The sequence below is a fragment of the Scatophagus argus genome, chromosome 6 (assembly GCF_020382885.2).
Source record: "Scatophagus argus isolate fScaArg1 chromosome 6, fScaArg1.pri, whole genome shotgun sequence".
Classification (NCBI taxonomy): Eukaryota; Metazoa; Chordata; class Actinopteri; family Scatophagidae; genus Scatophagus; species Scatophagus argus.
In genome coordinates, this window is record NC_058498.1 from 7808409 (window position 1) to 7831815 (window position 23407).

Sequence of the window (23407 nt, forward strand, 5' to 3'; positions counted from 1 at the left end):
TTTATTACAGCCTGTTTGTTTCTTATTTACTTTTGTGGATTAAAGAAAAAACACGCGGTTGAAGTTTACCTTCTTCTTACACAAAATACTGTTACATATTGCCTTTTTGTACCAATCTGTTTGTGTACGTGAGAAGGAGATTATGGGATGTTCTGTACTTGTACAGTCAACATTAAGTAATTACGATTAATTGCCAGTTGGCTGGAGTGTGTTTACCAAATACTGCAGATCCTCTCTGACTTCAGAAGAGGAAGAGTCATGAGATCCAGACATGATAATTTCCCAACATGTCCTCTTGCTGTCTGTGGTTCCCATCTTATTGCAGCTTCTTCCATAAAGTGGATCATTGGGAGTGTTCGCTTATCTGCTTCACGTTGCTCAGTGTAATTGAATAAGTGTGATTGGAGGAGCACATGACCTCGTGATTTCCTCATGTATGTCTGTGTGTGTGTGTCCATGTGGGTATGAATGGCCGCTTCATGCATTTTTTTTGATTATGTATACGTGTGTGCGTGCTGCTCCATTGGTAGCTGCTCAGGCTGTACAAAATTTACCCATAATTTCATTGTGATTACCTTGTCGGCTCAGATAACCCACTCCCTGTGGCAACAACTTTTCCAAGGTGACTTGTAGAAAAAGACAAGCAGATGCACTTTATTTATTTGTACGTAAATAAATTAAAAACATTAAAACATCAAAATAATATAAATCTATAAAAAACCTTTAATTTATTGGCCTACAAATACATCAAGGGCTGCAAGTTATGATTATTTTCTTTACAGATTAATCTGCCAATTTATTTTATCTGTTAAACAAAACAAAATAAAAAAAAATGTTCATCACAATTTCTAAAATCCAAAATTTACATTATTATTAAACAGAAATTCACATTCACACATCACTAGTATTCTATCAAAGTTTAAAATTCTGATATAATGGCAACCTTAGCTCCCACAAGGGTATTTTAGCTGGGTAAATAAAAGATGCCTGTTAGTATTTGCTCATTCACACATCTGACAAAATTGTGCATTATCAATGTCGGTTACTATCCTAGTGACGCTTGTAGAATTGCACTCACACTTATTTGATGTTCATGAAGTGGTGTATCAAAAGCATGTTGAATATAATCCTGAATCCATCCAGAATTTCAGCTGCCAGCTTCAGTCTGTCAGGCACTGTGATACACTCATATTGATGTGGGAAACACTAATCACACCCTGAGAATTGAAAACAATTTTAACAATTGTGTAACAGCATATTTGTGGTTAGCCCATTTCTGAATTGGTATCATTTCCATAAAGATGGCAAGATGCTAATAACCCTAAAAGATTACCTAAAACTAAACCAGGAGGTTGTTTGCCATTGACTCTGGCATGTCCTTGCTGTGTCTGAGTACAGATTGAGTGTGTTCTAGTCTGGTGTTGCCTTGCACAGTCACAACATTGCACACAGTACCTTAACATGCAGTATGTTTGTTGTGCATGCAGGCTGCCTCCCTACAGAGCTGGGCGGACAGAAGAGCGAAGGGGAGAGCTTTAACTCTGGTCTCCCCGTCCGTCTCTAAGTAAACCAACCAGCCATGGATGACAACTCCTCTCTTGGTAAAGTCAGCAGCTCTACAGAGTCCGTGGCCACCGTCACCAGTGAGGAGTTTGTTCTGGTCCAGTCTAGTGCCGCCGGGTCACCGCAAGGCTCTGGAGGCAAACCAAGACTCAAGGTCAGAACCACACACAGGCACATTGTTACTCCTGACATAAACTGTGCAATGTGTGAAACTCATCCCCTCATAGCACAACATGTTCCAACATGAAGCCACTTGAAGATGGCTGGTTTGGAGTTCTGAAAAGATCACATTTAGCAGCTAATACACATTTTCCAGCATTACCCATCTCCCCGCACCTGGAGTTTCAAATCTGTATTTCTTATTAACTCAGCAGATGTGTCTTCTCTTTCCCTCTCTCCCTGTTTCTCCATGACTTTTTCACTGTTTTTTTTCTCTTTTCCTTTAGATGTCTTGGAATGGGAGCGAACAGCTGGAGAAAGCTATGGAGGAGGTGTTGGATGATGATGATGATGATGATGATGAGATGAAGGTAGAGAAAAGTAGTGTGGAAAAGATGGAGAAGCACAGCAACCCAGAGACCCGAGTCCTGGAGCCCCGACCTGCAGGTATGGCTTGTCAGTTAAAATCAGTTTGTCAGCTGTATGTGACAACCCATAAATGTTCCTTTCAGTTAGAAAAATCTTGAAACAGCTGGTTTAGTTGTGAGTCTCACTAATTTGCACAGTACACACTGCAGCTGAACATTTCTCGAATTCTGTTGGTATTTAACATATCAGTGTCACTGTGACAGTGTGCATGCGCGGTTTTTTTTTTTTTTTTTTTAGTGAGCTTGAATCACTAAGCGTGTGAGACTTAGAACCACAGCTATTATAATACCTAATGGATAAGTTTGGGCAAAGCTAAAAGCTCAGACCATAATCGAAACTGTTTCCAATGAAAGTGCAGCATTTGCAAGGCAAGACTTGTTTGTCTGATAATGGCTTAGCTGTTCTGTATATCAGCAAGGACAGGTTGGCCAAGACATCTTAACAAGCATCTGTGGAAAAGAAACATGCTACCATCCCTGCACCGTTTGGCTCAGTGGAAGATTCAAAGCATTAGCAAGTGTTATAGTTTACAGGTTCAGATCCCTCTTGGACTTCTCGTTTGTCCTTCATGTCCTCATGTCCTTCCCTGTTCAGTTGATATTATCTAGCACCCCCAGCTACATAAACATTTGTGCTGGACTGGAGTGTGATTTAAACGTGCTATTTCAGCTGCGGGTCTTCAAACTCTACACGGAGTTACCTGTAATACTCAGAGTCTGAGGGGGAAAAAAGTCATCCAGTCAGTACTTCTGTACGCATTATTGGATGACGTCAGTGGAGGATGATGTTCGTGCGTAACCGCGTCTTCCTTACAGCGAAACCCCTCACTTTCAGGTGCAGTGAAACAGCTAGTGTTGCCATGTGTCATAGAGGAAGGAAGGAAGCACATGCTTGTTGCTTTCTCTTCAGGCCTGCAGCGGAATCAGCAATGTTGTTAACAGCGCAGTGTGTAGCACAACAAACAGCGAGAAATCAAGGTGTGTCAAGGCTTTTATATAGTGAAATTTGATTATTATGTATTTGCTCTAAAGATCGGTCTGCCGTGCTTGGAAACAAACGGGTTAAGGTTATTGTGAACATTTTCACTTTCACCTGCTCATCTGACTTCCTTATTGAACTTTTAGGTGCTTGATAATAATAATGATGGCTGTTAATTTCATAGGTGTCATGGATAGGTTAGTCATAAATATATATCAAAATACATTATTTTAATTCAATACAGAATGTTTTTGGTTGTTAGGGATGCATGTGTTTATTTATTTTATTACAGTTACTCAATATTTCACATTTTCGGTGATGCCAGTATTTTGTGCTGCACTGCTGCTGAGTGAACTTAGAGGAAATGGTTAGCATTATGTAGAAAAAGAGCCAGTCAGCAGTGGAAGTCCGGCTGATGCTCTCATTGTTCTGCTTCCTGTTTACAAATGGCCACATCAGAGGTCATTTCACTGAAGACCCTCCCAACTTCCTGTGTGGTGTGTTTTCTCCTTCTACCTATCTTTACTTCTCAGCTGTATTTTTGTGGTTTTGTCTTGTTTGCATCTCTCTTACATGCATATTTTCTTGTAAGTTGCATCAATATCGGCCTTTCTGTCTTTTCACAGAAGGATGTCCAGCACCATCCAGCCCCACAGTGCAGGAGGAGGATAGTGTCCAGTTCAACAAGCTGTCCTACCTGGGCTGCACCTGGGTCAAAGCCCCCCGCAGCGAGACAGAGGCACAGAGGGCCATGGCCACCCTGCGGGCTGAAAGCGCCATCCCCATCCCCGTCACCCTGCACGTCCCCTGTGGAGCAGATGGCTCTGTCAGGTCAGCCACACAACAAGGCAGAGACTGTGACTGCAATGAAATCAAAGTACATGCTTGTTAACATGTAACTGCAGAATAGCAGGAAATAAGCCAGCACTTAGGGGCTATGATAGTACAATATTAATGGATTGATGGACTCGTTGCAAAACTAATAGATACTGGACATGTCAACAGTATGGTCATCACAGAAAGCTGGCAAAACTGTGTTGGAGGCACGTTAAAAAAAAAGGTCAGATTATCCTGAATTATAATGCTTGTTAGCCAGCAGAAGGAGTGAATTTACAGATGAAGTGGATATTTGTGAGAAAAGTTACAGCCATCCTGAGTCGGGAAACGTTAGATAGATAGATACACCAAAGAGGAAATGAAAGAGACTTTTTTTGCTGACCCCGCTGAAAATGTTTCTACATTTCTACTGTTTCTACTGTTAATCACATGGATGCCTTGTTTTAATGTTATTTATTGTACTATACTATTAATGCACAGAATTTATGTTGAACCCCAAGTAATATACAGTATTTGATACCAAGTTTAACTGTAGCACTAAAGATGAAACAAGTTTCATAATGGAAGATCTTAACTATGAGTTCTAAGGTTGCAGGTATATAGAGATAAGGTGATCTGGAGAATAGATTTAACTTGCTAAGAAATGTTAATATACTATTGGAAAAAAGTTTAGCTCATCTTAAGGCCATTTACAAATTGAAATTTTGTGTTTTTAATCTTCTGTTTCACTGATTGTAAATCTGGACCAAACCATCGTTTTCACGTGTAGAATAAAATAACTCTCCCCAGGATTGTGGACCAGGCGACAGGTACAGAGATCGCCTCATTTCCTATCTACAAGGTGTTGTTCTGTGCTCGCGGCCAGGAGGGTTCGTTGGAAAGTGACTGTTTCTCCTTCACCGAGAGTTTCCGGAGCTCTGAGGACTTCCAGATTCACGTCTTCTCTTGTCACATCAAGGAGGCCGTAAGTTACATCCATATATCGCACCATTATTGGACATTCAGTGACATTAGGTGTAAGACTTTATGTTGCACTACTATCCCAAACCAGTAGCAGATATTAAGAGAGCTGTTTGGATAACGCACACAGTAACACAAGAATACATTGGTTGGAGAAGATTTGGAGAAGCTGATCAAAATGTTACACTCTACAGACACCATATCTTTTAAGAGTACAAGACTGCAAAGACAAACAATGATTTGTAGAGTGGAGTGTACATAGTCAGCCACCCACCAATAGTAATGAATGTGGTCCACTTCCATAAGCAGTACTTGTCTATGTGTGTTGTTTCACTCTCACTAACTTGAAGAAGAGATATTTAAACTTTTAGGCTGTATTTAAACTGTTTACTGATATAAAAAAGTATTCTAGGGACTTAGGACAGTCGTTTAGGTACTGACACTGGTAAACCAGCCGAGGGCACTCTTATATTGTATTTTCTCAATAACCTCCGGTCTGTTCTGCTGTTGACTTTGTTACGGTCTTATTGAGCTTATTTAGATTTTTATTTATTTATTTTTTTCCCTCATCCCAGCCTCAAAATTGTTTTACACTACATTAGTGACGCTTCTGTCTGAAGTCATTAACAATAAGTGGATTTTAACAAGTGGATACAACTCGAATTGCAAGAATCATGCAACCAAGTCTTTCCTAAGTCCTTGTCTTTCTGTCTACAAAGCTTCAGTTTTTCTTTTCCTTTCCAGGTCAGTCGTATCCTGTACAGTTTCTCCACAGCCTTTAGACGTTCTTCACGGCCGGCAGACATCAGGGACGCCGCATTGGGCAGTCCGCCCGACAGTGACCTCTTCACCTTCACCGTCACTCTGGAGATCAAAGAGGACGATGGCAAGGGCAACTACAAGTAATTAGTCCACACTAAACACACATGAATGATACTGAGTATAACGTGTCTGTAAATTCACAAAAAGAGCTACTTCATATCTCTTGCATTATATGATGGTGACACTAATAATGTAGTGCTGTTATTCCATTTTTTGAAGAAAGCCCTGTGATGCATGTGAATTTCATACATACACACACACACATACTGTGTGTGTTTCTTGTCAGCCAAGGAGTGTTGGCACATTAGATATGTTGGTGGTTGAAAAGTTTTATATGACAGTTATTGTTCATCTGTAAAAAGCTTATTGGCAACTTTTCCATTTTCATGTGTCATGTACTGTATTCTATTGTATTGTATTTTCTCTTATCCTCTGAATTAAAATTGCCTATTAGTTGTTCTGAAAGCACTGCAGGTGTCTGTAATATATGATACACTCAGAAGACTTGAGGACAGGTCTTATGTTTCACTGGGTTGGCTAGCACTAAGACAGAAAGGGGGGAAAAAAACATGATTACAACAAGATTAATTCCATATACACTTAAAATACGTTAAAGAACATCACAGTGCAACAATATATATATAAAAAAAATCAAAATGGAGCCACAACCATAAGATTATGTATAATAACCCCCCCCCCAACTTCCTCTCCACAGTTCAGTGCCTAAGGACAGGGATAAGTTCTACTTCAAGCTGAGGCAGGGTGTTCAGAAGAAGGTTGTGCTCTCAGTTCAACAAATGTGCAACAAGGAGCTGGGCATCGAGAGGTGAGTATAACTGTAAAAATAGATGACTGTTTTTGTCAGGGTTGGGGTACGGTGTTTGACTGCATTTATTCCTTGCCCCATTTTTCAGGAAGGACTTCATCTGATATACTCTGTACTTTAAGTTTAGCTCACTTAATGTTACACTTGGCTTTCAGAAGTCAGGAATTGCCAACCATCAAACCACCATATCCTTCCATCCTCTGACCATTTGTGTTTTGTGGTTGTTTTTTGTTCATTATTGGTTTAACTTATGCTACTTTGAAAGGAGGTTTTCCTTTTCAGCTATTTCAGTACTGCACCGCCAGTGTTTGGAAAGCCACTCTATCACCAGGACAAATGAACTAAAGACAGTATTGATGTAGAGCTCAAAAACACAGCTTGAATCATGCTGGAAGTGCGTAAGCATACAGAATCTAAAGCCCTGTCACAAACTTAATTATGGTAAATTTTGCAATAATTTTACAGATAAAAGCAACAGACTGCATGCCTCCTGTGGTCAAAATATTGCGGATGGAACGCAAAAAAAACAACAGAAAAAGTAAAATGAGTCAAGCCACCCAAAGTAATAAAAAGGCCCAGCAGAGAAGTAGTGGTGTACTTAAATCACATTTGACTTCCTGCAGTCTCTCCTGTTTTATTAACATGCTCTAGCGGCACAGCTTCACCAAAGAACTAGGTCATCCTTATCACTCCCTCTTTTCTTCTTCACTCCCTCACCTCCCATTGCTATAAGAGGCAGACAGACACCTGCTATCTCTCTTTACTTTCAGTGTCAGTGGAAACCCCTATTGTGTTCAGAAGTGATCCTTTCTGAGGTGTTCAGCCCATGTTTGACAGCACTTTGTTTTATTAACATGTGTGAGATGATTTGTGAGCCTCAGTCTTAATGGTTAATTTTTAAAAAATGTTGTATGTTTTTACTTCATAATTTAAGTGTATGAATTACATTATGCTATCAAGTTTATGCATTAAACCTGAGCAGCTGAATGATGCCTTGATTTGTGACTTTGGAAGACTCTTGACCCATACCTTTCAAACTTAGTCTTAGCCATCATGAGTTGGTGCTGGGTTGACTCTAAATGTATTCTTATGTAATGCATTGATGAAACTGGGAAATTCCCATGCTGACCACTTGATGGCACCTCCAGCCTAAAGCTGAAGGGGCTTTACCATAACAAGTGATTATGTTAGATTGGTTTTATGAACTTGAGACATCATAAACGAAGTAGCTTCTGTATTGAGTGTTTTATAGGATTTCAGGGACTAAGTGGAGATGGAACAGACCGCTTCAGCCACCCAAGAATGTAATAAGACTTTAGACTTTAGATGTATGTTACAGAGGAGCATCCTTTGAAGGGTTCAGGCCATAGCACAACCTGTCCAAGTCTTCTCCAAGCCTGTGAACCACATCCAAAGGTGTTTGACCCATGTGTTTGATCACCATGGAGGATTTTAAACTTATGAAAGCTGCATAGGCTATAAAGTTAACATCTTGGTCAAGATTATATATTAAAGAATTTTTCTAATTGACCAATAAGTAATACTGTCCCTTGAAGTCTTGTCAGTGTGTGTGCTTCATTCCTGAATGCCTGAAAAATTATAAGTATATATATATATACTTAAATTACAATAATCATGAGTATAATTTGTTGTTTTGGTATTGCAGCCTCCTTTCCCTCCCAGCTAATTTGACTCACCAGGCTGGTGAATGCAGGCTGTTACTCTGCGGGGGAATTAGTGATTATTGATTTGTTATTTTACCTCCTGTATCTTCCATATAGGTGTTTTGGGATGCTGCTGAGTCCTGGACAGAAAGTCTGCAACAGTGACATGCATCTACTAGACATGGTGAGCCGAACCGTCTCTATCTCATTAATCTAATTATTAAACCCTAAGATGTGTTGTAATGTATATACTGCTAAGATTTAGTACATGATCCATATATTAATGCATACACAGGAGTCGATGGGGAAGAGCTCTGATGGGAAGGCCTATGTGATCACAGGAACATGGAACCCCAACATGGCGGCGTTCCAGCCTCTGAATGAAGACACACCTAAAGGTGAGGCAAATTAGCCTTCTCCTTACTGTTAACTCACAAAGATTCCAGTCTCATCTACCTGCAGAGTAGCTGTGAAACATTTAAAGTTTGGTGTTGTACTGAGCAAAGGTTGAAACTTAAAAGCTTTTATATTTTAAAAATGAGGATTTGGTTACAACCATACATAAAGACTTTAGTACTTTAGTTTTAGTACTGATTTAAAATTTCCTTCTTTACTAACTGTGTTGCATGTGGCAGTGAATTGTTGGTTGACAGTAGTTTCTTTATAAGTAACTGTGCACATTTGCTGCATTTGTAATCTGTGTCAAGTGACACCCATTAGTGTTTACTGGTTGTTCATGCACACATGAAGTAGAAATCATTTCCATACATTGTTACAAATGTGATGTGGGACTGCACAAACCTCTAGGTCACACCTGGGAGTTTTGCAGTGCTTGCATTGGAGCTGGGATGTGATAATTGCCTTCATCTGTAACAATAGTCTCATACGTGTCCTTGTGACCCATTGCTTGTCAAACCTCTGCATGTTTTCGCACACTGGAACATGAACACAAAGCGTGGGGCAGCAGAGCCAGCAGAGCTGTGAGCATTCATTCTTGTGAGAAATAGATTTAATGGCAGCGTTTTGATGAAATTATTTTTAATGCAATTCACTTTATTCTGCAGCTTTGCAGGTCTTTGTTTTGCATCTTAATATTAAGGCTCATTTTAACAGGACTGCAGCTAATAATTATTTTCATAATCTGTCAGTCATTTTCTCAATTAATCCTTTAGTTGCCTGGTCCATAAAATGTCAGAAAACTCTTTTGCCTAATAGGAACTTCATTAATGTTGAGGTCTTATCCACTAGGGGCTGTAGTATCCCCACAGGATTCTTAGTGTGGATGTCCTGCCTCCCAGTAGAGACAAATCAGATGAATACTGAAATCTCTTGAAGTTACAGTTCCCTTAACAGATTTCTAAATTTGTTCATTTTACCTAAATGAAACTCCTCACAACAAGGTCTGTGGATTATCTTGAGTAACCGGGCCACCATTTCTGGACAGAGCCATTGCTTTGAGCACCACAAGTGAAGTGCTCCTAGTTCTGTTATTTTTAAGAGAAGACATCTCTATAGCTATGATATCCACAACTCAACAACTCATACTAATGCAAACTAGATGGATAAAAATTATGTAATAATTTGCATTTTTTTGCATAATACCTCTATAGTAACCCTGCTTTTTTGTTGGTTTGCTTTTTCTCTGTGGTTTTCTCCAGATAAGCAGGTCTACATGACAGTGGCAGTAGACCTGGTAGTCACTGAGGTGGTGGAGCCAGTTCGCTTCCTGCTGGAAACTCTGGTTAGAGTATATCCATCAAACGAACGCTTCTGGTACTTCAGCCGCAAGACCTTCAGTGAGACCTTCTACCTCAGACTCAGACAGGTATGTCTGTGGCAACCATTACAACCCTTATAGAACCTGTGTGGACTCACTGCTTGACTGACTAAGTGTTAGTTCAGTTAAGTGGTTGGCGAGCTTCTGGTTTGTAATCTGTTTGAGTTGTGCAATTTCTGGGTGTCAGTTCCTGAATCAGGACTGTGGTACAATTTGTCTTTAAGGTGGGGTGTTGGATGACCAGGTGAACAATATAATTAAGTAATTACGAATGAATATGATTTATGAATGCTGACGTGCTGAGGGGCATGGCAGGATAAAAGTGTCATAAGAACTCAAAAATACACTAAATGTAAACTGTAGTGATTGAACGAGTCTTGAGTAGAGACTGCTAAGCACAGTAAAGTGTAAGCCATCTTGCTTTGATAAGATGATTTAAGTCACGTTTATCAATAGTCCAATATCACATACATCTCTTGTGGCATGGAAGCCTAAAATGGAATCACTTCCCAAATCAAGCCAAGCTTTCTCCAAAGACCAGGAAAAGTGTGTAGATGGGCAGCTTAGAGGATGTGTGGAAAGGAGGAGGAGGAGGAGGAGGTCAGAGCAGGCAGCTTGGAGGCGTAATGGTGTGTCAGTGACCAGTCAAATGCTGTACCCAAGAGGGCTGAAACACTTGGCTGTTGTAAGATATGTGCTGAGGATGCAAATGTCTCATCAACTGATTTCCATTTCTCTCTTTCCATCTGTGCATATTCTACTTTTGTCTCCTCTGTTAGTTTGCCTGCCTCTCACTGTTTATGTTAAACATGTTATGTCCTCCCCCTTGTAAAACAAAAAAAATTATGTCACATCTTTTTTGTAGAATATAGAATGGAAAAATATATAGTGTTTGTAAGGGTACATTCAAAACTTCTTCTTTATACAGGTTGACATTCATCAGTTATCTTGTGAGCAGCCTTATAATAATAAGCACAATCTGCTGACGTGATGGGTTTTGTTTATAGCGACAAGTGAACTGTATCCTTCCTGTATCTCTTACTGTTATTGTGTAATGACAAGCATCAGTGTTTGCCCTTTCGAGTTTCCTCCCTACTTGCCTGATTAAAAAGTGGAGAGAGAGTCACAAAACCACAATCGGTTACCTCCTACCAACACAAGGACGCCCAGCCTGAGCAGTTGCTGCAGGTGCTTAAAAAATACAGTTAAGCCGTAAGCTTCCTTTCCCCTGTTAAAAAGCACATCTCCTTTAGTAGGCCGTGGGGAGCTGGGAAAGCAGTGAAGTGTGTGGAAGCTTTGGATTGTAGGGAGCTAATAAGAGGCTCTGTCTCATTATTGGCATGTGGGTAATTAACAGCGGCGGTCTGACTCGTCCGCCTGATTGCCTCTCTAGTTATCTCCTCAGTAAATGGAAGAGTGTTGGACTGGTGCTGTGGTTAAGAGCTAATTAACAGATAATATTGTGTGGAGGTTTTTGTGGAAGATGGCAATCAGAGGTGATACACACACACACACACTCACATAAAATATGTAGTCCAATTGTCTTTTTTTTTTGCCAAAAATTGTCATTAGCCAGCTGGAGTAGCGGGGAGTAATTATCTGTGCCAACTTCTCAGAATGTTTTCTGTGTCTGCTTCGTTGGAGAATGTGTTTGGTGTCTGCTTTGTTGTGGAAGCAAACCTGCCAGGACTGTAGGCCAGATCATCAAGCTGATTTCAAGATTGAGTCCTGTCAAGCATGGTTTTCATTATTTGTTAATTAAAGTTTTATTTTTTTTTTGTTGCAAAGTCTGTTGAAGTCCTAAGTCTGTTGAAGCCGTATTTAAATCTTAATGTCCCCTGCACAATTTGCTATAAGCTAGCCAATGCGATAAACTTTTATAAATTTTAAATTTGTCATTTGTGCTTCACTCTGAATGCTGTAACTCATCCAAGCCCCATAACAGTAACCAGCGACAAGAGTTCAAACAGCCACCACGAGCCTGCTGGAAAAATGTAGTGAGATAAGCTAGCAGTTACTCCACATTAAATGAAGCCTCACTACACTAAAACTTTACACCAGAGAAATTTAGCAAACTAAGCTACAGTAACACAGCTAAAAAGTAGAGCCAGCAGTCAAAAGTTGATGGAACCAACAGGAACCAGAGAGAAATGCCAGTGGTTTTAAACAGTTATTTAAGACGACAACAATCAAAAATCGTTTTTGCCAGAAAATAAACAAATGGTGACATTACAAGCAATCCCTTTATTTTGTGAGGTAAAATATTATTCATCTCACAGAATAACATTTAGCAGGCCGAGCTGTTCTTTCTTTATGTATCAACAAACGATGTTGGGTAATCTTTTTATTTCCCCCCCCTTTCTTTTTCTTGGTCTAAGTCCACGGTAGATGACTGTGTTTGTGCAGTTGGCCATCTTTGGCCCACATTTCTGTCACAATTTTATCAGTGTTAATAATTGATTTGTTACCTAAACTTCCTTGGGTTTTCTTGAGAAAAGGGCCAGGCTTCATATTCTCTCCCAATTTGTGCTCTGCTCTCATCACTGACTTTAGTTAGTCATTAGACGCCATGCAACTGGGCAGATCAATACAGCTCATTGATCCGTTCTACCAGGTAGGGAGAGAGAGAGAGAGAGAGAGAGAGAGAGTGAAAAGCAACAGCACTACAGTAATTGAATAGACCAGAAATTGACATCCACAGCTTATGACACTCAAGGTCAAGTCTGCTTGTGTCCTTGTTTTCTTGTGCATTTCTTTAGTCCATTAAAATGTATTTAAGGTGCAATTAAAATCTGTTTTAAGCATTTTTACTCTCTCAACTTTAGAACAAATTCATTGCAGTGATCTTTGATGTACTTTTTAGGTTCTTATGGCTAATGTATTAGCTAACACATTGTAAAGTATTCACTTGGGTTTTTATCAACCCCTGAATGAAAATAGTTTATTGTTTATCTTATTCTTTTCAGTGTATGGTTCTAGCACAACAATGCAAAATGTATTTCATGACTGAGAAGGAGCAGTGTTGAAAAAATCTTGAAACAAAGATATTGGATCATCACGCAGTAAGTTTGTCATTGTCATCCTGCACTCTGCTCGGTCCTCCCCTCACAACACTCTGCAAAGCCCCATGACAAACACTTTTTCACCCAACAATATTTTCAAGTCATGCAAATATGCTTTTCATAAACTTTGTTGAGAATTTGGCTGCTACTGGATAATGGAAATGTTGTTTGTAGGTTTACTTTTCACAGTTTATCTGTTTTTACATTTTGTTACTCTGGGCAGATGATGTCTAGTCAGCTTCTGTGAGCTTGTTAGCTGCCTGTGGCTGTCCTTGGTGTTCTATGGCTTATTTTGTTCGTCTTTGTGACTTTTGCAAGGTTGAAGGTTCAACGCAGGTGTTGGCCTACGAACACTTTGCATCCTCCCTCTGTTGGACTGCAGCAGTCTCTCAGCTGCTGGTGGTAGTGCTCTTCTCCAGGTTCCTCTTTCCTGGCTATTTGTTCATCAGTGTGATCTGATGACACAAGGGTAGTCATGCTGATGCTCGTGGATTTGGTGCTGGTTGGTGTAACTCTTTGCAGGTCCATGACTCTGCTTCTTTGGCCACAATGATGTAGTCAGTGCCTTTCTCACTACATGATCCTCCACAGCAACAGTTTCCTGTCAATCATTATTTGGTCAACATAGCAACAGTTTTTTGCCAGTTGCAACTCTTAAGTTTGCTAAGACTGTATATGTCATTAAGGCATATTTATTTTAAGATTGATGATTTTTTAATGTGCCCCATAGCTTACCTGGTGGAGAGTGCACCCCTTGTATGGAGGTTTAGTCTTTGGCAGAGGCCTGGATTTGATTTCAGCCTGCATGCCTTGATTGGTAATTTTCTGATTTGAAATTGGAATTTATTTCTTAAATATGTGATATTTTGTGTGTGTGTGTGTGTGTGTGTGTGTGTGTGTGTGTGTGTGTGTGTGAGTACAGCAGGCACCAGAGAGGATGGGTCAGAGTGATGCTGTGTATGAGGTGGTGAGTCTTCTGAGGGAGGCAGAGAGAAACAATCAAGAAAGAGGACCACTGGCCTCGCCCACTGAGGAAGAGGAGGCCGATGAAGGTATGGCTGTTTATCTCTTATTTATTTCATGCTCACTCACTGACTCAGTTGATTACACTTAGTTAAGTTAATCATATACTGTATGCTGTATAGTAACCATGCCTCACATGTCTCTGTCTCACTGATAACATGCCACACACTCATCAAAATACCTTCCCTGAAACACACACACACACACACACAGAGCAAATTTTGCTTGATTAAAAAACAAATCTGTCACTGCCTTTAATATCAGATAAAAATGAGACACTTCTGTGAACCCTCAGGTACAAAAAAAGAAAACAACTGCTTTATCATAACTAGCTTGCTGCAGGCAGCATTTACTGTACTTTCCATATATCCAGCAGTTTTTTCTGGATGGCATGAACGCCTCATTTAAGTGAAATCATATGTGCAGATATTCTGTCTGAAATACAGGCTTACCAACAAGCAGTTTTTTTTTTGTTTTTTTTTGTGCAAGGCCTTGTCACAAACACGTGTACTATTCATTGGCTGACATGAATCAACAGTGAAGTTTAATTTTGTTTAGAAGCATAAACATTGGCATGTGGTTATGCGAGGCTTGTGTCGCAAAACGTGATAACAGCAATGTGAATAAATTGTGGGGACAGAGTTTGAGTGTGTGTATGTGATTTTGTTTGTGTGTTTTAGCATGAAAAGCAATGGCTCCAGACGTAATCTCGGGGGTTTTGATAGCTATTCCTGTGGTTATGCACGCTTGTGTGTGCGTTCGGACGTCAAGTGTGAGTGGTGTTGTGTGCACAGCCTGAATCAGTCTTGTTAGGGCTTGTTGACCTATAGGATTACATCACTGCAGTATCAAACTGACATCAAACACCCTCCACTTGCTCTTTTTGGGTGAAATTAACAGCCCTGTCAAATCAAGCAGACCCAACCATGGATGGTTGTCATCATTTTTTGTTTTTTTGTTTTTTTTTTTAAAATGTACCCTTCATGATCTTCTCTGCCAGCCAAATAGTGCTATGATATGATGATATGATATACTGCAATTTTTTCATTACAAGTGTAGCTTTTGATGAATTCCATGTTAAGCGTCTTTATTGAGACACTGACTCCATTAAATTTTAACATAACCAGTTTAGGTTTCAAACCAGAACAGAGTGGATGTTTTCTTGTCCATGCTGATAGCTATGTTAGACGAATGGAGGCAAAACAGCAGTAACATTAAAAGCACCAACACTGGCTGACAGACTCCAGTGATTCCCAAACATGACCCAGTGTCAGCCCACTAAAATAAACAGGACTGGCATTTTCACCTGACCACTGGCTCGGTTGTGCAGGTGTCGCAGATTAGGTTTGGACACAATTCAGATTCATGATGTTGATCTGGATAAAGCTGCACATTTCTATGTTCATTCAGCTGTTAGCCTATGACATTTTAACAAGATACCAGAGACCACAGTTTTTTTGTACAACGTTGAATACTGGTGCATATGAGCATTAATGCAAAAATTATAAATCCTGAAACAAAACAAAAACGTGATGTGAACATCTTAACACTGGAGGCTCATTTTCATCTTATTATGTTGCTTCTCTCTCGTCTTTGCCACTGTTAGCGGTCTACTTTTTTCACCTTGAAGCACTAACGTGCATAAACAGAGTGGGAGGTGAAACGTTTCTCTCTTACGTCTAGCTGCCAACTCGTCCAAAGTCTCAAGTCAGCCACCAAGGCTGGAGCGGACGGCTTTTAACTGGCATTGTGGGAGCCAATTTTCTTTAACGCCCCTCAACTTCCCCAGAGCTGAAAATAGGAGGCGCTCAGGGTCGTGGAGCTGGAGGTCAGCTTCATTGTGTACTGAAATGAATACACTCCCAGTGTAGATGCCACCGCTGTGAGCACACACACATTCAATTCATGTGGATGATTTTTTTCTTTTTCTTTTAATTCTTGGAAGCTGCAATGTGGAAAATAGGCCTGAAGCTGACATTCTCTTTTGATTCCTCGCTTTTCCTTTCACAGCCTGCTTTGTGATTGTTGTTTGTTATGACTACTTTGTCATCCTTTTTTATGTACCCGCACATGCACACACACAAGAACTATATGTTCTCTTCTCATATACATTCACACAAACGGTTATATTATACATATATTCATACTGTTCCTCTGCTTTATCTTTTATAAATGGAATCCTTGTGTAGCTGCATAATACAACACATTGAGACAATAGGAGCTTGACTGATTCATACTGTTGTCAAATGAAAGGTTGAAAAGGTCAAAAAACAAAGTGCAAATAAATTAAAGGATGTTTAAAATGCATTGAAACAGGGTGAAATATTAAACCATCCTCAAGTAAGTAGGGAATCTCTTCTCACTTCAATGTAGACAAAAAAAATCCACTAACAGCTTCAACATCAGAGAGATCCTATTTGAAAGTAATCCTACAGTGAATGCACAGCTCCCCTCCAGATTAAAAGGTAACGGTAATGGCCCTCGTCTTCACGGTTTCTTTCATCACCTGGTAAGTTGGCAGTGGCATTGGACTCACGCTTCCTCGCCACGTGGCCTTAGCCAATGTGAGGACAGAGGCAGCAGCTTTGTGCTGGGTCTGAACCATTTGAAAGGGCTCATCAAGCATTTATAAAGACCTGAAAAGCTCCCGCTGAGGCTGTAAGGATGTGTAGGAGCAGCGGTGTATTGAGTATCATGGCTGCGTGTTTTCTCGAAAAAAAAAAGTCTTGATTCATTATTTAATGTCAAGGCCTTAGTAAAGACTTCAGTGGGAGTGAATGATGCCTTTTAACACTTTTGAAGGCTGTTGCTGTTCGATTGAGATGTCATTGAACTAAAACCATACCCTGAGAAGTAGACTGCTGCCTTTTCTTTTTTTTCAGATTTATGCCAGTTATGAAATATCAGTTCTTAAAAATGTCAAATTTAACTTTTTCGTTTCTGTATCTTAAAACCGCAGCAACACTTTTGTCCTTCAACGTGTCAGGACATAAAATTTATTCAAGCAGACTTTTAAAGAAAAAAACACAAACATAAGAAAAGACACAAACATATTAAGATTTGCTTATGATTTATTGCAGTCGTGTAAGTCATAGGACAGACTGAAAAACGCAAGGCCCAATGTGTTGTTTTTTTTTTTCCTTTTTGCATGCTACAGTGAGAAAAGAGAATAATCATCAGTATGTCACCGTCTCACCATTATATGTACTTCAGACAAACATGGCCCATCGTTTGTGTTTGCGCAACACGTAAATACTGTAATTTCTGGACTATAAGCCGCTACTTTTTTCACACGCTTTGAACCCTGCGGCTTAAACAATGATGCGGCAAATTTATGGATTTTGCCGCGAGACTAAAGTTACATTGAGAGCGACAACGAAAGAGAGACTGACAACGCGGACACCTGCGGCTTATAGACAATTGCGGTCTATATAGACCAAGAGGTACATATTTGTTTGTAGACCAGAACTGATTGAAAAGATTGTCTACATCTATTTAAATGTAACTCTTACATTTAAATAGATGTAGACAAGGAAAAGAAGTTAACCCTGAACCAAAAGGAGACAATATCTGTGTGTCACTCTTAATGCTCCAGTGTTATATTTGCCTCTTGTCTCATTTTTTCCCCATATCTAATACAGTTCTACACCATTTTTGCTGTATATGTGCATTCCTACATGTAGTTTTATGAAACATATATGCTGTCAGTAATGATAAAAAAAACTAAAAAATTGGTAAGTGGTGGACATACTGTGTGTGTGTTTATTACTGTGGGCGTTTTCTGTGCAGAGATCAGTTCATCTCTCTAGCAGTGGACCAGGCCAGACAGTCAATTAGTGCTTCTGCATCTAAACACAAGTGGTTCACTGTGCTGATTGCCTCTTGTGTCCCGCACGAACCACCAGACAGGAGAGCAAAAATAATGGAAAGTGTGGGCACCACGAAGACACCACAATATATTCAGTTTTAGATTATGTTAAAGTCCTTATTGGGCCGTCCTCAATTGGACAAAGGTCACAGATATTACTCATGCTTTAAATGTTATTATCTGGTGTTTGTGTTTTTTGCAGATAGCGACAGTGAAATCTCCAGTGGGACAGGAGATGTTTCAAAAGACTGTCCTGAGAAAATACTGGAGTCCTGGGGAGGAATCCTCAACAGATGGTAAGGCTTTAAAAAAAGAGGGGAAGATTGCTGAATTTTGGAAACTGAGAATGATTTCAGTTTAGAATGATGGCCATATTTTGGTTATGTGTTTTTAAAAAAATGCAACAGACTTCTAGAATAGGTCAGTTTGTTTTACAGAACAAAACTGGGGGGAGATTTTGACACTACCATACACAGAAATTGCTTAAGATGTGGATGAATCATAACAACAGCAACTTCTAACGAGAGATGACAAAAAACGGAGTATAAACTAGTGCAAATATACCATGATGATTATTAATGCAATTATGTCAAACATGAATTTTGGCTCTTCCTGTTGTGCAAAAGCGCAGCGACATGATATATTCATGCTGAAAGTTGAATGTAGCCCACCCTGCCTCATACAGGCTGAGGTTTATAGCCCAGGGGTCTGCCTCATCATTGCAGTTTGATTGATTTATCATCTCACTTTGTACAGAAAACAATTCCCTTCAGATACAGCCATTACTTTATCTGCTATAACACACACTGTCATTATTATAATAATACAACGCACAATTGAGACATACAGCAGTAGGTACACACGATGGCATAATTAACTGAATGAAAAATGTTTCTGGCGTTTCATTTGATTTCATTGCCTGTTTTCTTGCTGTTGCATCAGCACAATGAAGTGAAGTAGTTTATCAGGGAAGTGCCTTCAATATGGCTTCGGTAAATGCATTATGATGAGATTTCAGGCATCATTAAAAAGGGCTGACAGTGTGTTTTCGGGCACAATTTCCTCATGTAGGATGATACTTGCAGCATGGTAGCACTGCAGTTAACACTCTAGTCAAATACACTGCAGTATTGCATTGGCTGCTGTAGTCAGTGTGACGTTAATACTTAAGCGCGAAATAAATCTGCACTTGTTCTGCTTCATTGGTCCTCATACTGTCACTGTACTAATGTCGCTTCCACAAAGTGTCACCCAAAGGACGAAATAAATAAAAGCAGCTGTCAAATAATGTCCAGCTGTACTTCAAAGTAATATTTAAAGTGACTGAATTTATTTAAGTGAGGTTATAAACTAATGGATTACTTCTACGTGTTTGCGTCAGGCATGGGAACCTGTCCACTCGCCCGAAGGGTTTACCCTCATTGGTTCGCAGTGGCGTTCCTGAGCCACTCAGAGCTGAAGTCTGGCAGCTGCTGGCTGGTTGCCACGACAGCCACGACCTGCTTGAGCACTACCGCATCCTCATCACCAAGGTAAAGACCAGGGAGGGACAACCGTTCATAATGTGTTGCACTTGCTGCATGCATCTCTCATGTGGAAGTATGTGAGCTAATACAAAACATGTTCAGGGTGTTTACAGACTGCTCAAATTAAAAACAAATAGAAATAATAAAAATCATCATCATAATCACAAGATATTATTGGTTTCCACTGGATTCCATGTCTCAGCATTAGCTCAAAAAATCCTGCATCATCTCAGCTCTGCAAAGCCAAATTTTGGTAACTGACAGCAACAGTTTAATGTGTTTACTGATATTCTCTGTTGTCACAAAGAAATAACTTATTAAGAGGATTATTAGTTGAGTCGCTAGTAACTTTAAAAGTTACTAGCCCAAAGGAACCAAACTAAATGGGCAAACATTCCAGAGGGGGTTTGGTGTGAAAGTACTAAGACGTAAAACAACACAGATAATTACAGTTAACAATTTCCACTTGTTTTCCAAGAGTAGAATGTGACTAGAACAAGTAACAGTAACTTGTCAATCAAAACAATAGCACCCAAGGGGTCCTCACTACTTTTAGAGGCAGCCATTAGTCAGAATGGACTTATTTTTTCCGTTGATTTACATATTGAATTGGGTAGCAACATTTAAACAGTGCTTAGCTACACATTTCAAGCAAATAGTTAAATCCTGTTCTGTGGGAGTATTAGTCATATAAAGACACTGCTGTTAGCTATGAGTTGAACTGCAGCAGACTACAGCGTTATTTACATTTGCCATATGGAGGCACCTTTTAGATTCTTACACATAGGGTGGCAGGATTATGACAGATAACAGTCCATTACTGTGTAAGCCAGTAAATATGCATATTTTTTCTTGATGTATTGATACTTAAATGGTTTTATGAATATACCATTAACGCCTTAGTTTCTGTGTTAGTTATCGGTCTTAATCTTTTTCTTGGATTCTTCAACTCAAGCTGGCTTAGCTATGCTGGTTTTCTGTAGTTACCATTCATAGTGAAACTAAATGTTTCAAATGTGATCAAGTGGTAAAAAAGCCCAAATTTGTGAGCCGTCTTTTGATTTCTAGTGAGATTTGTAAACCAATAGGCACAGAGAGACGGAGCCCCACCGGACCTGACAGCAGCAGCAGTAGGAAGAGGTGGAGGTGATATAAACACGCAAAGCAGACAGAGATCCTCGCTTTTATGGATAATACAATAGTCTTTCCCTTTGCCACACAGAAGCGGGTGAAACTACCTGCCTCGATCAATAAGCAGAGAGAGAAGGGGATAGATGGAAAGAAGAAAAATGAAGAGGGGGAGGAATGTGGACCCATAAATATGAGGTTGTAGTCAGTGAGGGGAGAATTGAAGAAAAGGAATGTGTGTAAACCTCAAGAGAGCTGGCAGATTTCTCTCTTTTCTGAGTCCCATATTTTTAGTTGTCTTTCACCTACTGTGTAAATTTCTCTGTCTGTTTCAGTCTTGCGTTGCTGAACTGGGAGCAGTTTTTCTTTTGTTCTTTATGTCCCAGTACCTCTCTTTCATATAGTATTTTTTCCTTTATATCTCACAGACCCTGTCTCTTTACTACCACTCTTTACTGCTTACACTTATTTCTTCTTTTATTTGAGCCAATTTTTCTATTTCTCTCTCTCCCCCGCTCTCTCTCTCCCATTACATAAGTCCAAGCATCTATAGTTCGGCTCATTTATTCTGATTCCACTGGCTGGGCCATGCCCACATCCTCTGTCTTGCTGGAGTAGTGATGGTATTGATAGGCGGGTGGCCAGGCTATTAATAGCTGCACCAAATGAATGGAACTGTGGGAGGATGGAGGAGGGAGGGAAAGGGGGAGCCTAATGACAGCTTGGGCAGGGGCGATGTGGAGCTTATTAATGTCTGTTGTCTGGGCACAGTGACGACGTTAATGCTGATTGAATTTTAAGTAACTGGACTGTCGCCTTTTTGGAAAGGGTATCAGTGTCGTAAATCACCCTGGGTTCTGGACAGGCGTTATATTAGTGACCCACAGCCGACGGGTGTTAAACCATGTGTGGTTTCTTGTCCTAAACCTACATTATCAAAACAGACTTTTGTTTTGTTATTGTACTTTGTGATTGAACTCATTTTGTTGAGTGATGGATCCAGGAAAACAACATTTCTGATGATCATTTTAATTTCATGGTGCACTGCTTTTCTGACTAAAAATTTTTTTTAGCTTCAGAAAGCAAATCCTATACCCACAAAGGTGAAAACGTGTGATTTATTTGTTTTTCATTTATATCTGCAGAGAACTGGCAACTTTGTCTTCAACCTGCAAATATCATTGTAGCAGTCTTAAAAAGTCAGGGCTTTATCCTAATGAAACTACAGATGCTCAGAATGAAACATCCTTCAGGTTTTTATTTTTCACCCATAGAAATTAATCCTGTGCATTTCATCTCTAATACAATTTGCTGCGGCAGGCCCATGTTCTTATGAGACCCATCTCAGGTTTGTATTCTGTTTGTGTTTGTTTAGTGTATTGTGTCATAGACAGTTAAAATGGCCTATTTGTATGTGGTTTAGAAAATGATTCGGACATCACATCTCATTTACTGTTAGCCCATTTGACATGATTTTGACCTTGAGAATACTGAGGCCAAACTGAAGCATCAGCCAAACTTTCATGTTACTGACTTTGTTATTACAGTATATGCATGCCTGGTTTGTTACTATGACGACCAGTGTTGTACAACAGATGATTATATGGTTTAAACATACAAACGCGATCTGATCATTTGTAATTTACAGTGTGGGCACTAAGTGTTTGTGTAGATGCACACAAAGAGAACTACACTATCAGCAGTAATAATGGTGAGTTATTGGTGTGTACTCCACTTTATTCTGGGACCTGGCTAGTTTAAGCAAAATGTTACCTGACATTTGTCCTAATTTAGTGCCGAAATCATTGTTTGCCATTAAATTTAGTTTCCTGTTGATTGCTGGTCAGTCTTACATGGTGACACTTTAAGATGGGGGTGGTGAAATGTTGGTTCAGAGAAGGACTTTCTGAGGCACAGTAGTTTATTTCATTTCCTGTTGAGATTTGAAAACAAAAAAGTATATAACAGGGATGAATATTATCTTCTAGAGTCTTCAAGGTGATCTTGAGACCTCTTGAGGAGTCCACTGGGTTAGGCCAGCTTACTGAGCATTTAGCAGCATGTGGCCCATGGCCTTCTAGCTTGATATCATAGATCGCAAGTGTCATGTTCAGTGCTGCACTGCTCTCATTTACAGTCATCACACACAGGGTCACAAATGCACACTCGTGTCACACACACCATGGCCTTAAGGCATCTGAGACATTCACAAATAAACCCTTTCTCGGCTGGCGCAGTACTGTGTTTGGGGTCTGGGCTAGTGACATTTGAACAACCTTTTCGTCTCCCTAGAGCCGAACAAGCCCAAGGTGTGCCGCCTCGCTTGAACCCACAGCTTTAAAAAGCTCAGCCAGCAATTTCCAGGCCTGTCTTTCCAATGACCAATCTCTCTTGCAGCACAGCCAGTGTATTAACAGAGGTCAGCATATCTCCACAGGTACGACTTCTGTAATCAGAAGCCTGGAACATCGGTTTCACTGCAGCAGGCTGTAAGGAGCGTTACACTGTATGAAACTAAAGGTCTTCCAAAGGAATTCATTTTTTTCCAAAGCTTTTGTATAATATCCTATCGTCTTCTCCCTGGCTAAATAAATATACCAGTGAGCAGGGTCAGATAATTTGTACTGATTGTTAGCACTGGCTATTGTAATACTGATTCTAATTCCTCTGGGGCACCATATTGAAACATTATGCTGTTGGACTGATACATACATACATGACAGAAATGTAAAAATTGAATGACAAAGCACGTTTCTACTTTCTATTTCTTACAGTATTTTGCCAT

The 23407-nt window shown here is 39.8% G+C and overlaps 1 protein-coding gene across 2 annotated transcripts in view; it reads left to right on the forward strand.

The window, feature by feature from the left end:
- Positions 1 to 23407, forward strand: part of rabgap1l (RAB GTPase activating protein 1-like) — a 99106-nt gene that overhangs the window by 3355 nt on the left and 72344 nt on the right. The window contains exons 2-13 of one of the 2 annotated variants that reach the window (XM_046390639.1): positions 1488 to 1717; positions 2010 to 2169; positions 3756 to 3960; positions 4756 to 4930; positions 5671 to 5828; positions 6464 to 6574; positions 8356 to 8422; positions 8534 to 8636; positions 9897 to 10063; positions 14000 to 14129; positions 18171 to 18264; positions 19350 to 19500. In XM_046390639.1, the coding sequence (XP_046246595.1) occupies positions 1580 to 1717; positions 2010 to 2169; positions 3756 to 3960; positions 4756 to 4930; positions 5671 to 5828; positions 6464 to 6574; positions 8356 to 8422; positions 8534 to 8636; positions 9897 to 10063; positions 14000 to 14129; positions 18171 to 18264; positions 19350 to 19500 (1659 nt within the window). In that variant the 5' untranslated portion in view covers positions 1488 to 1579. Of the gene's footprint in view, positions 1 to 1487; positions 1718 to 2009; positions 2170 to 2985; positions 3129 to 3755; positions 3961 to 4755; positions 4931 to 5670; positions 5829 to 6463; positions 6575 to 8355; positions 8423 to 8533; positions 8637 to 9896; positions 10064 to 13999; positions 14130 to 18170; positions 18265 to 19349; positions 19501 to 23407 lie in introns of those variants that run through there. The other variant, XM_046390640.1, reaches the window with a different exon arrangement.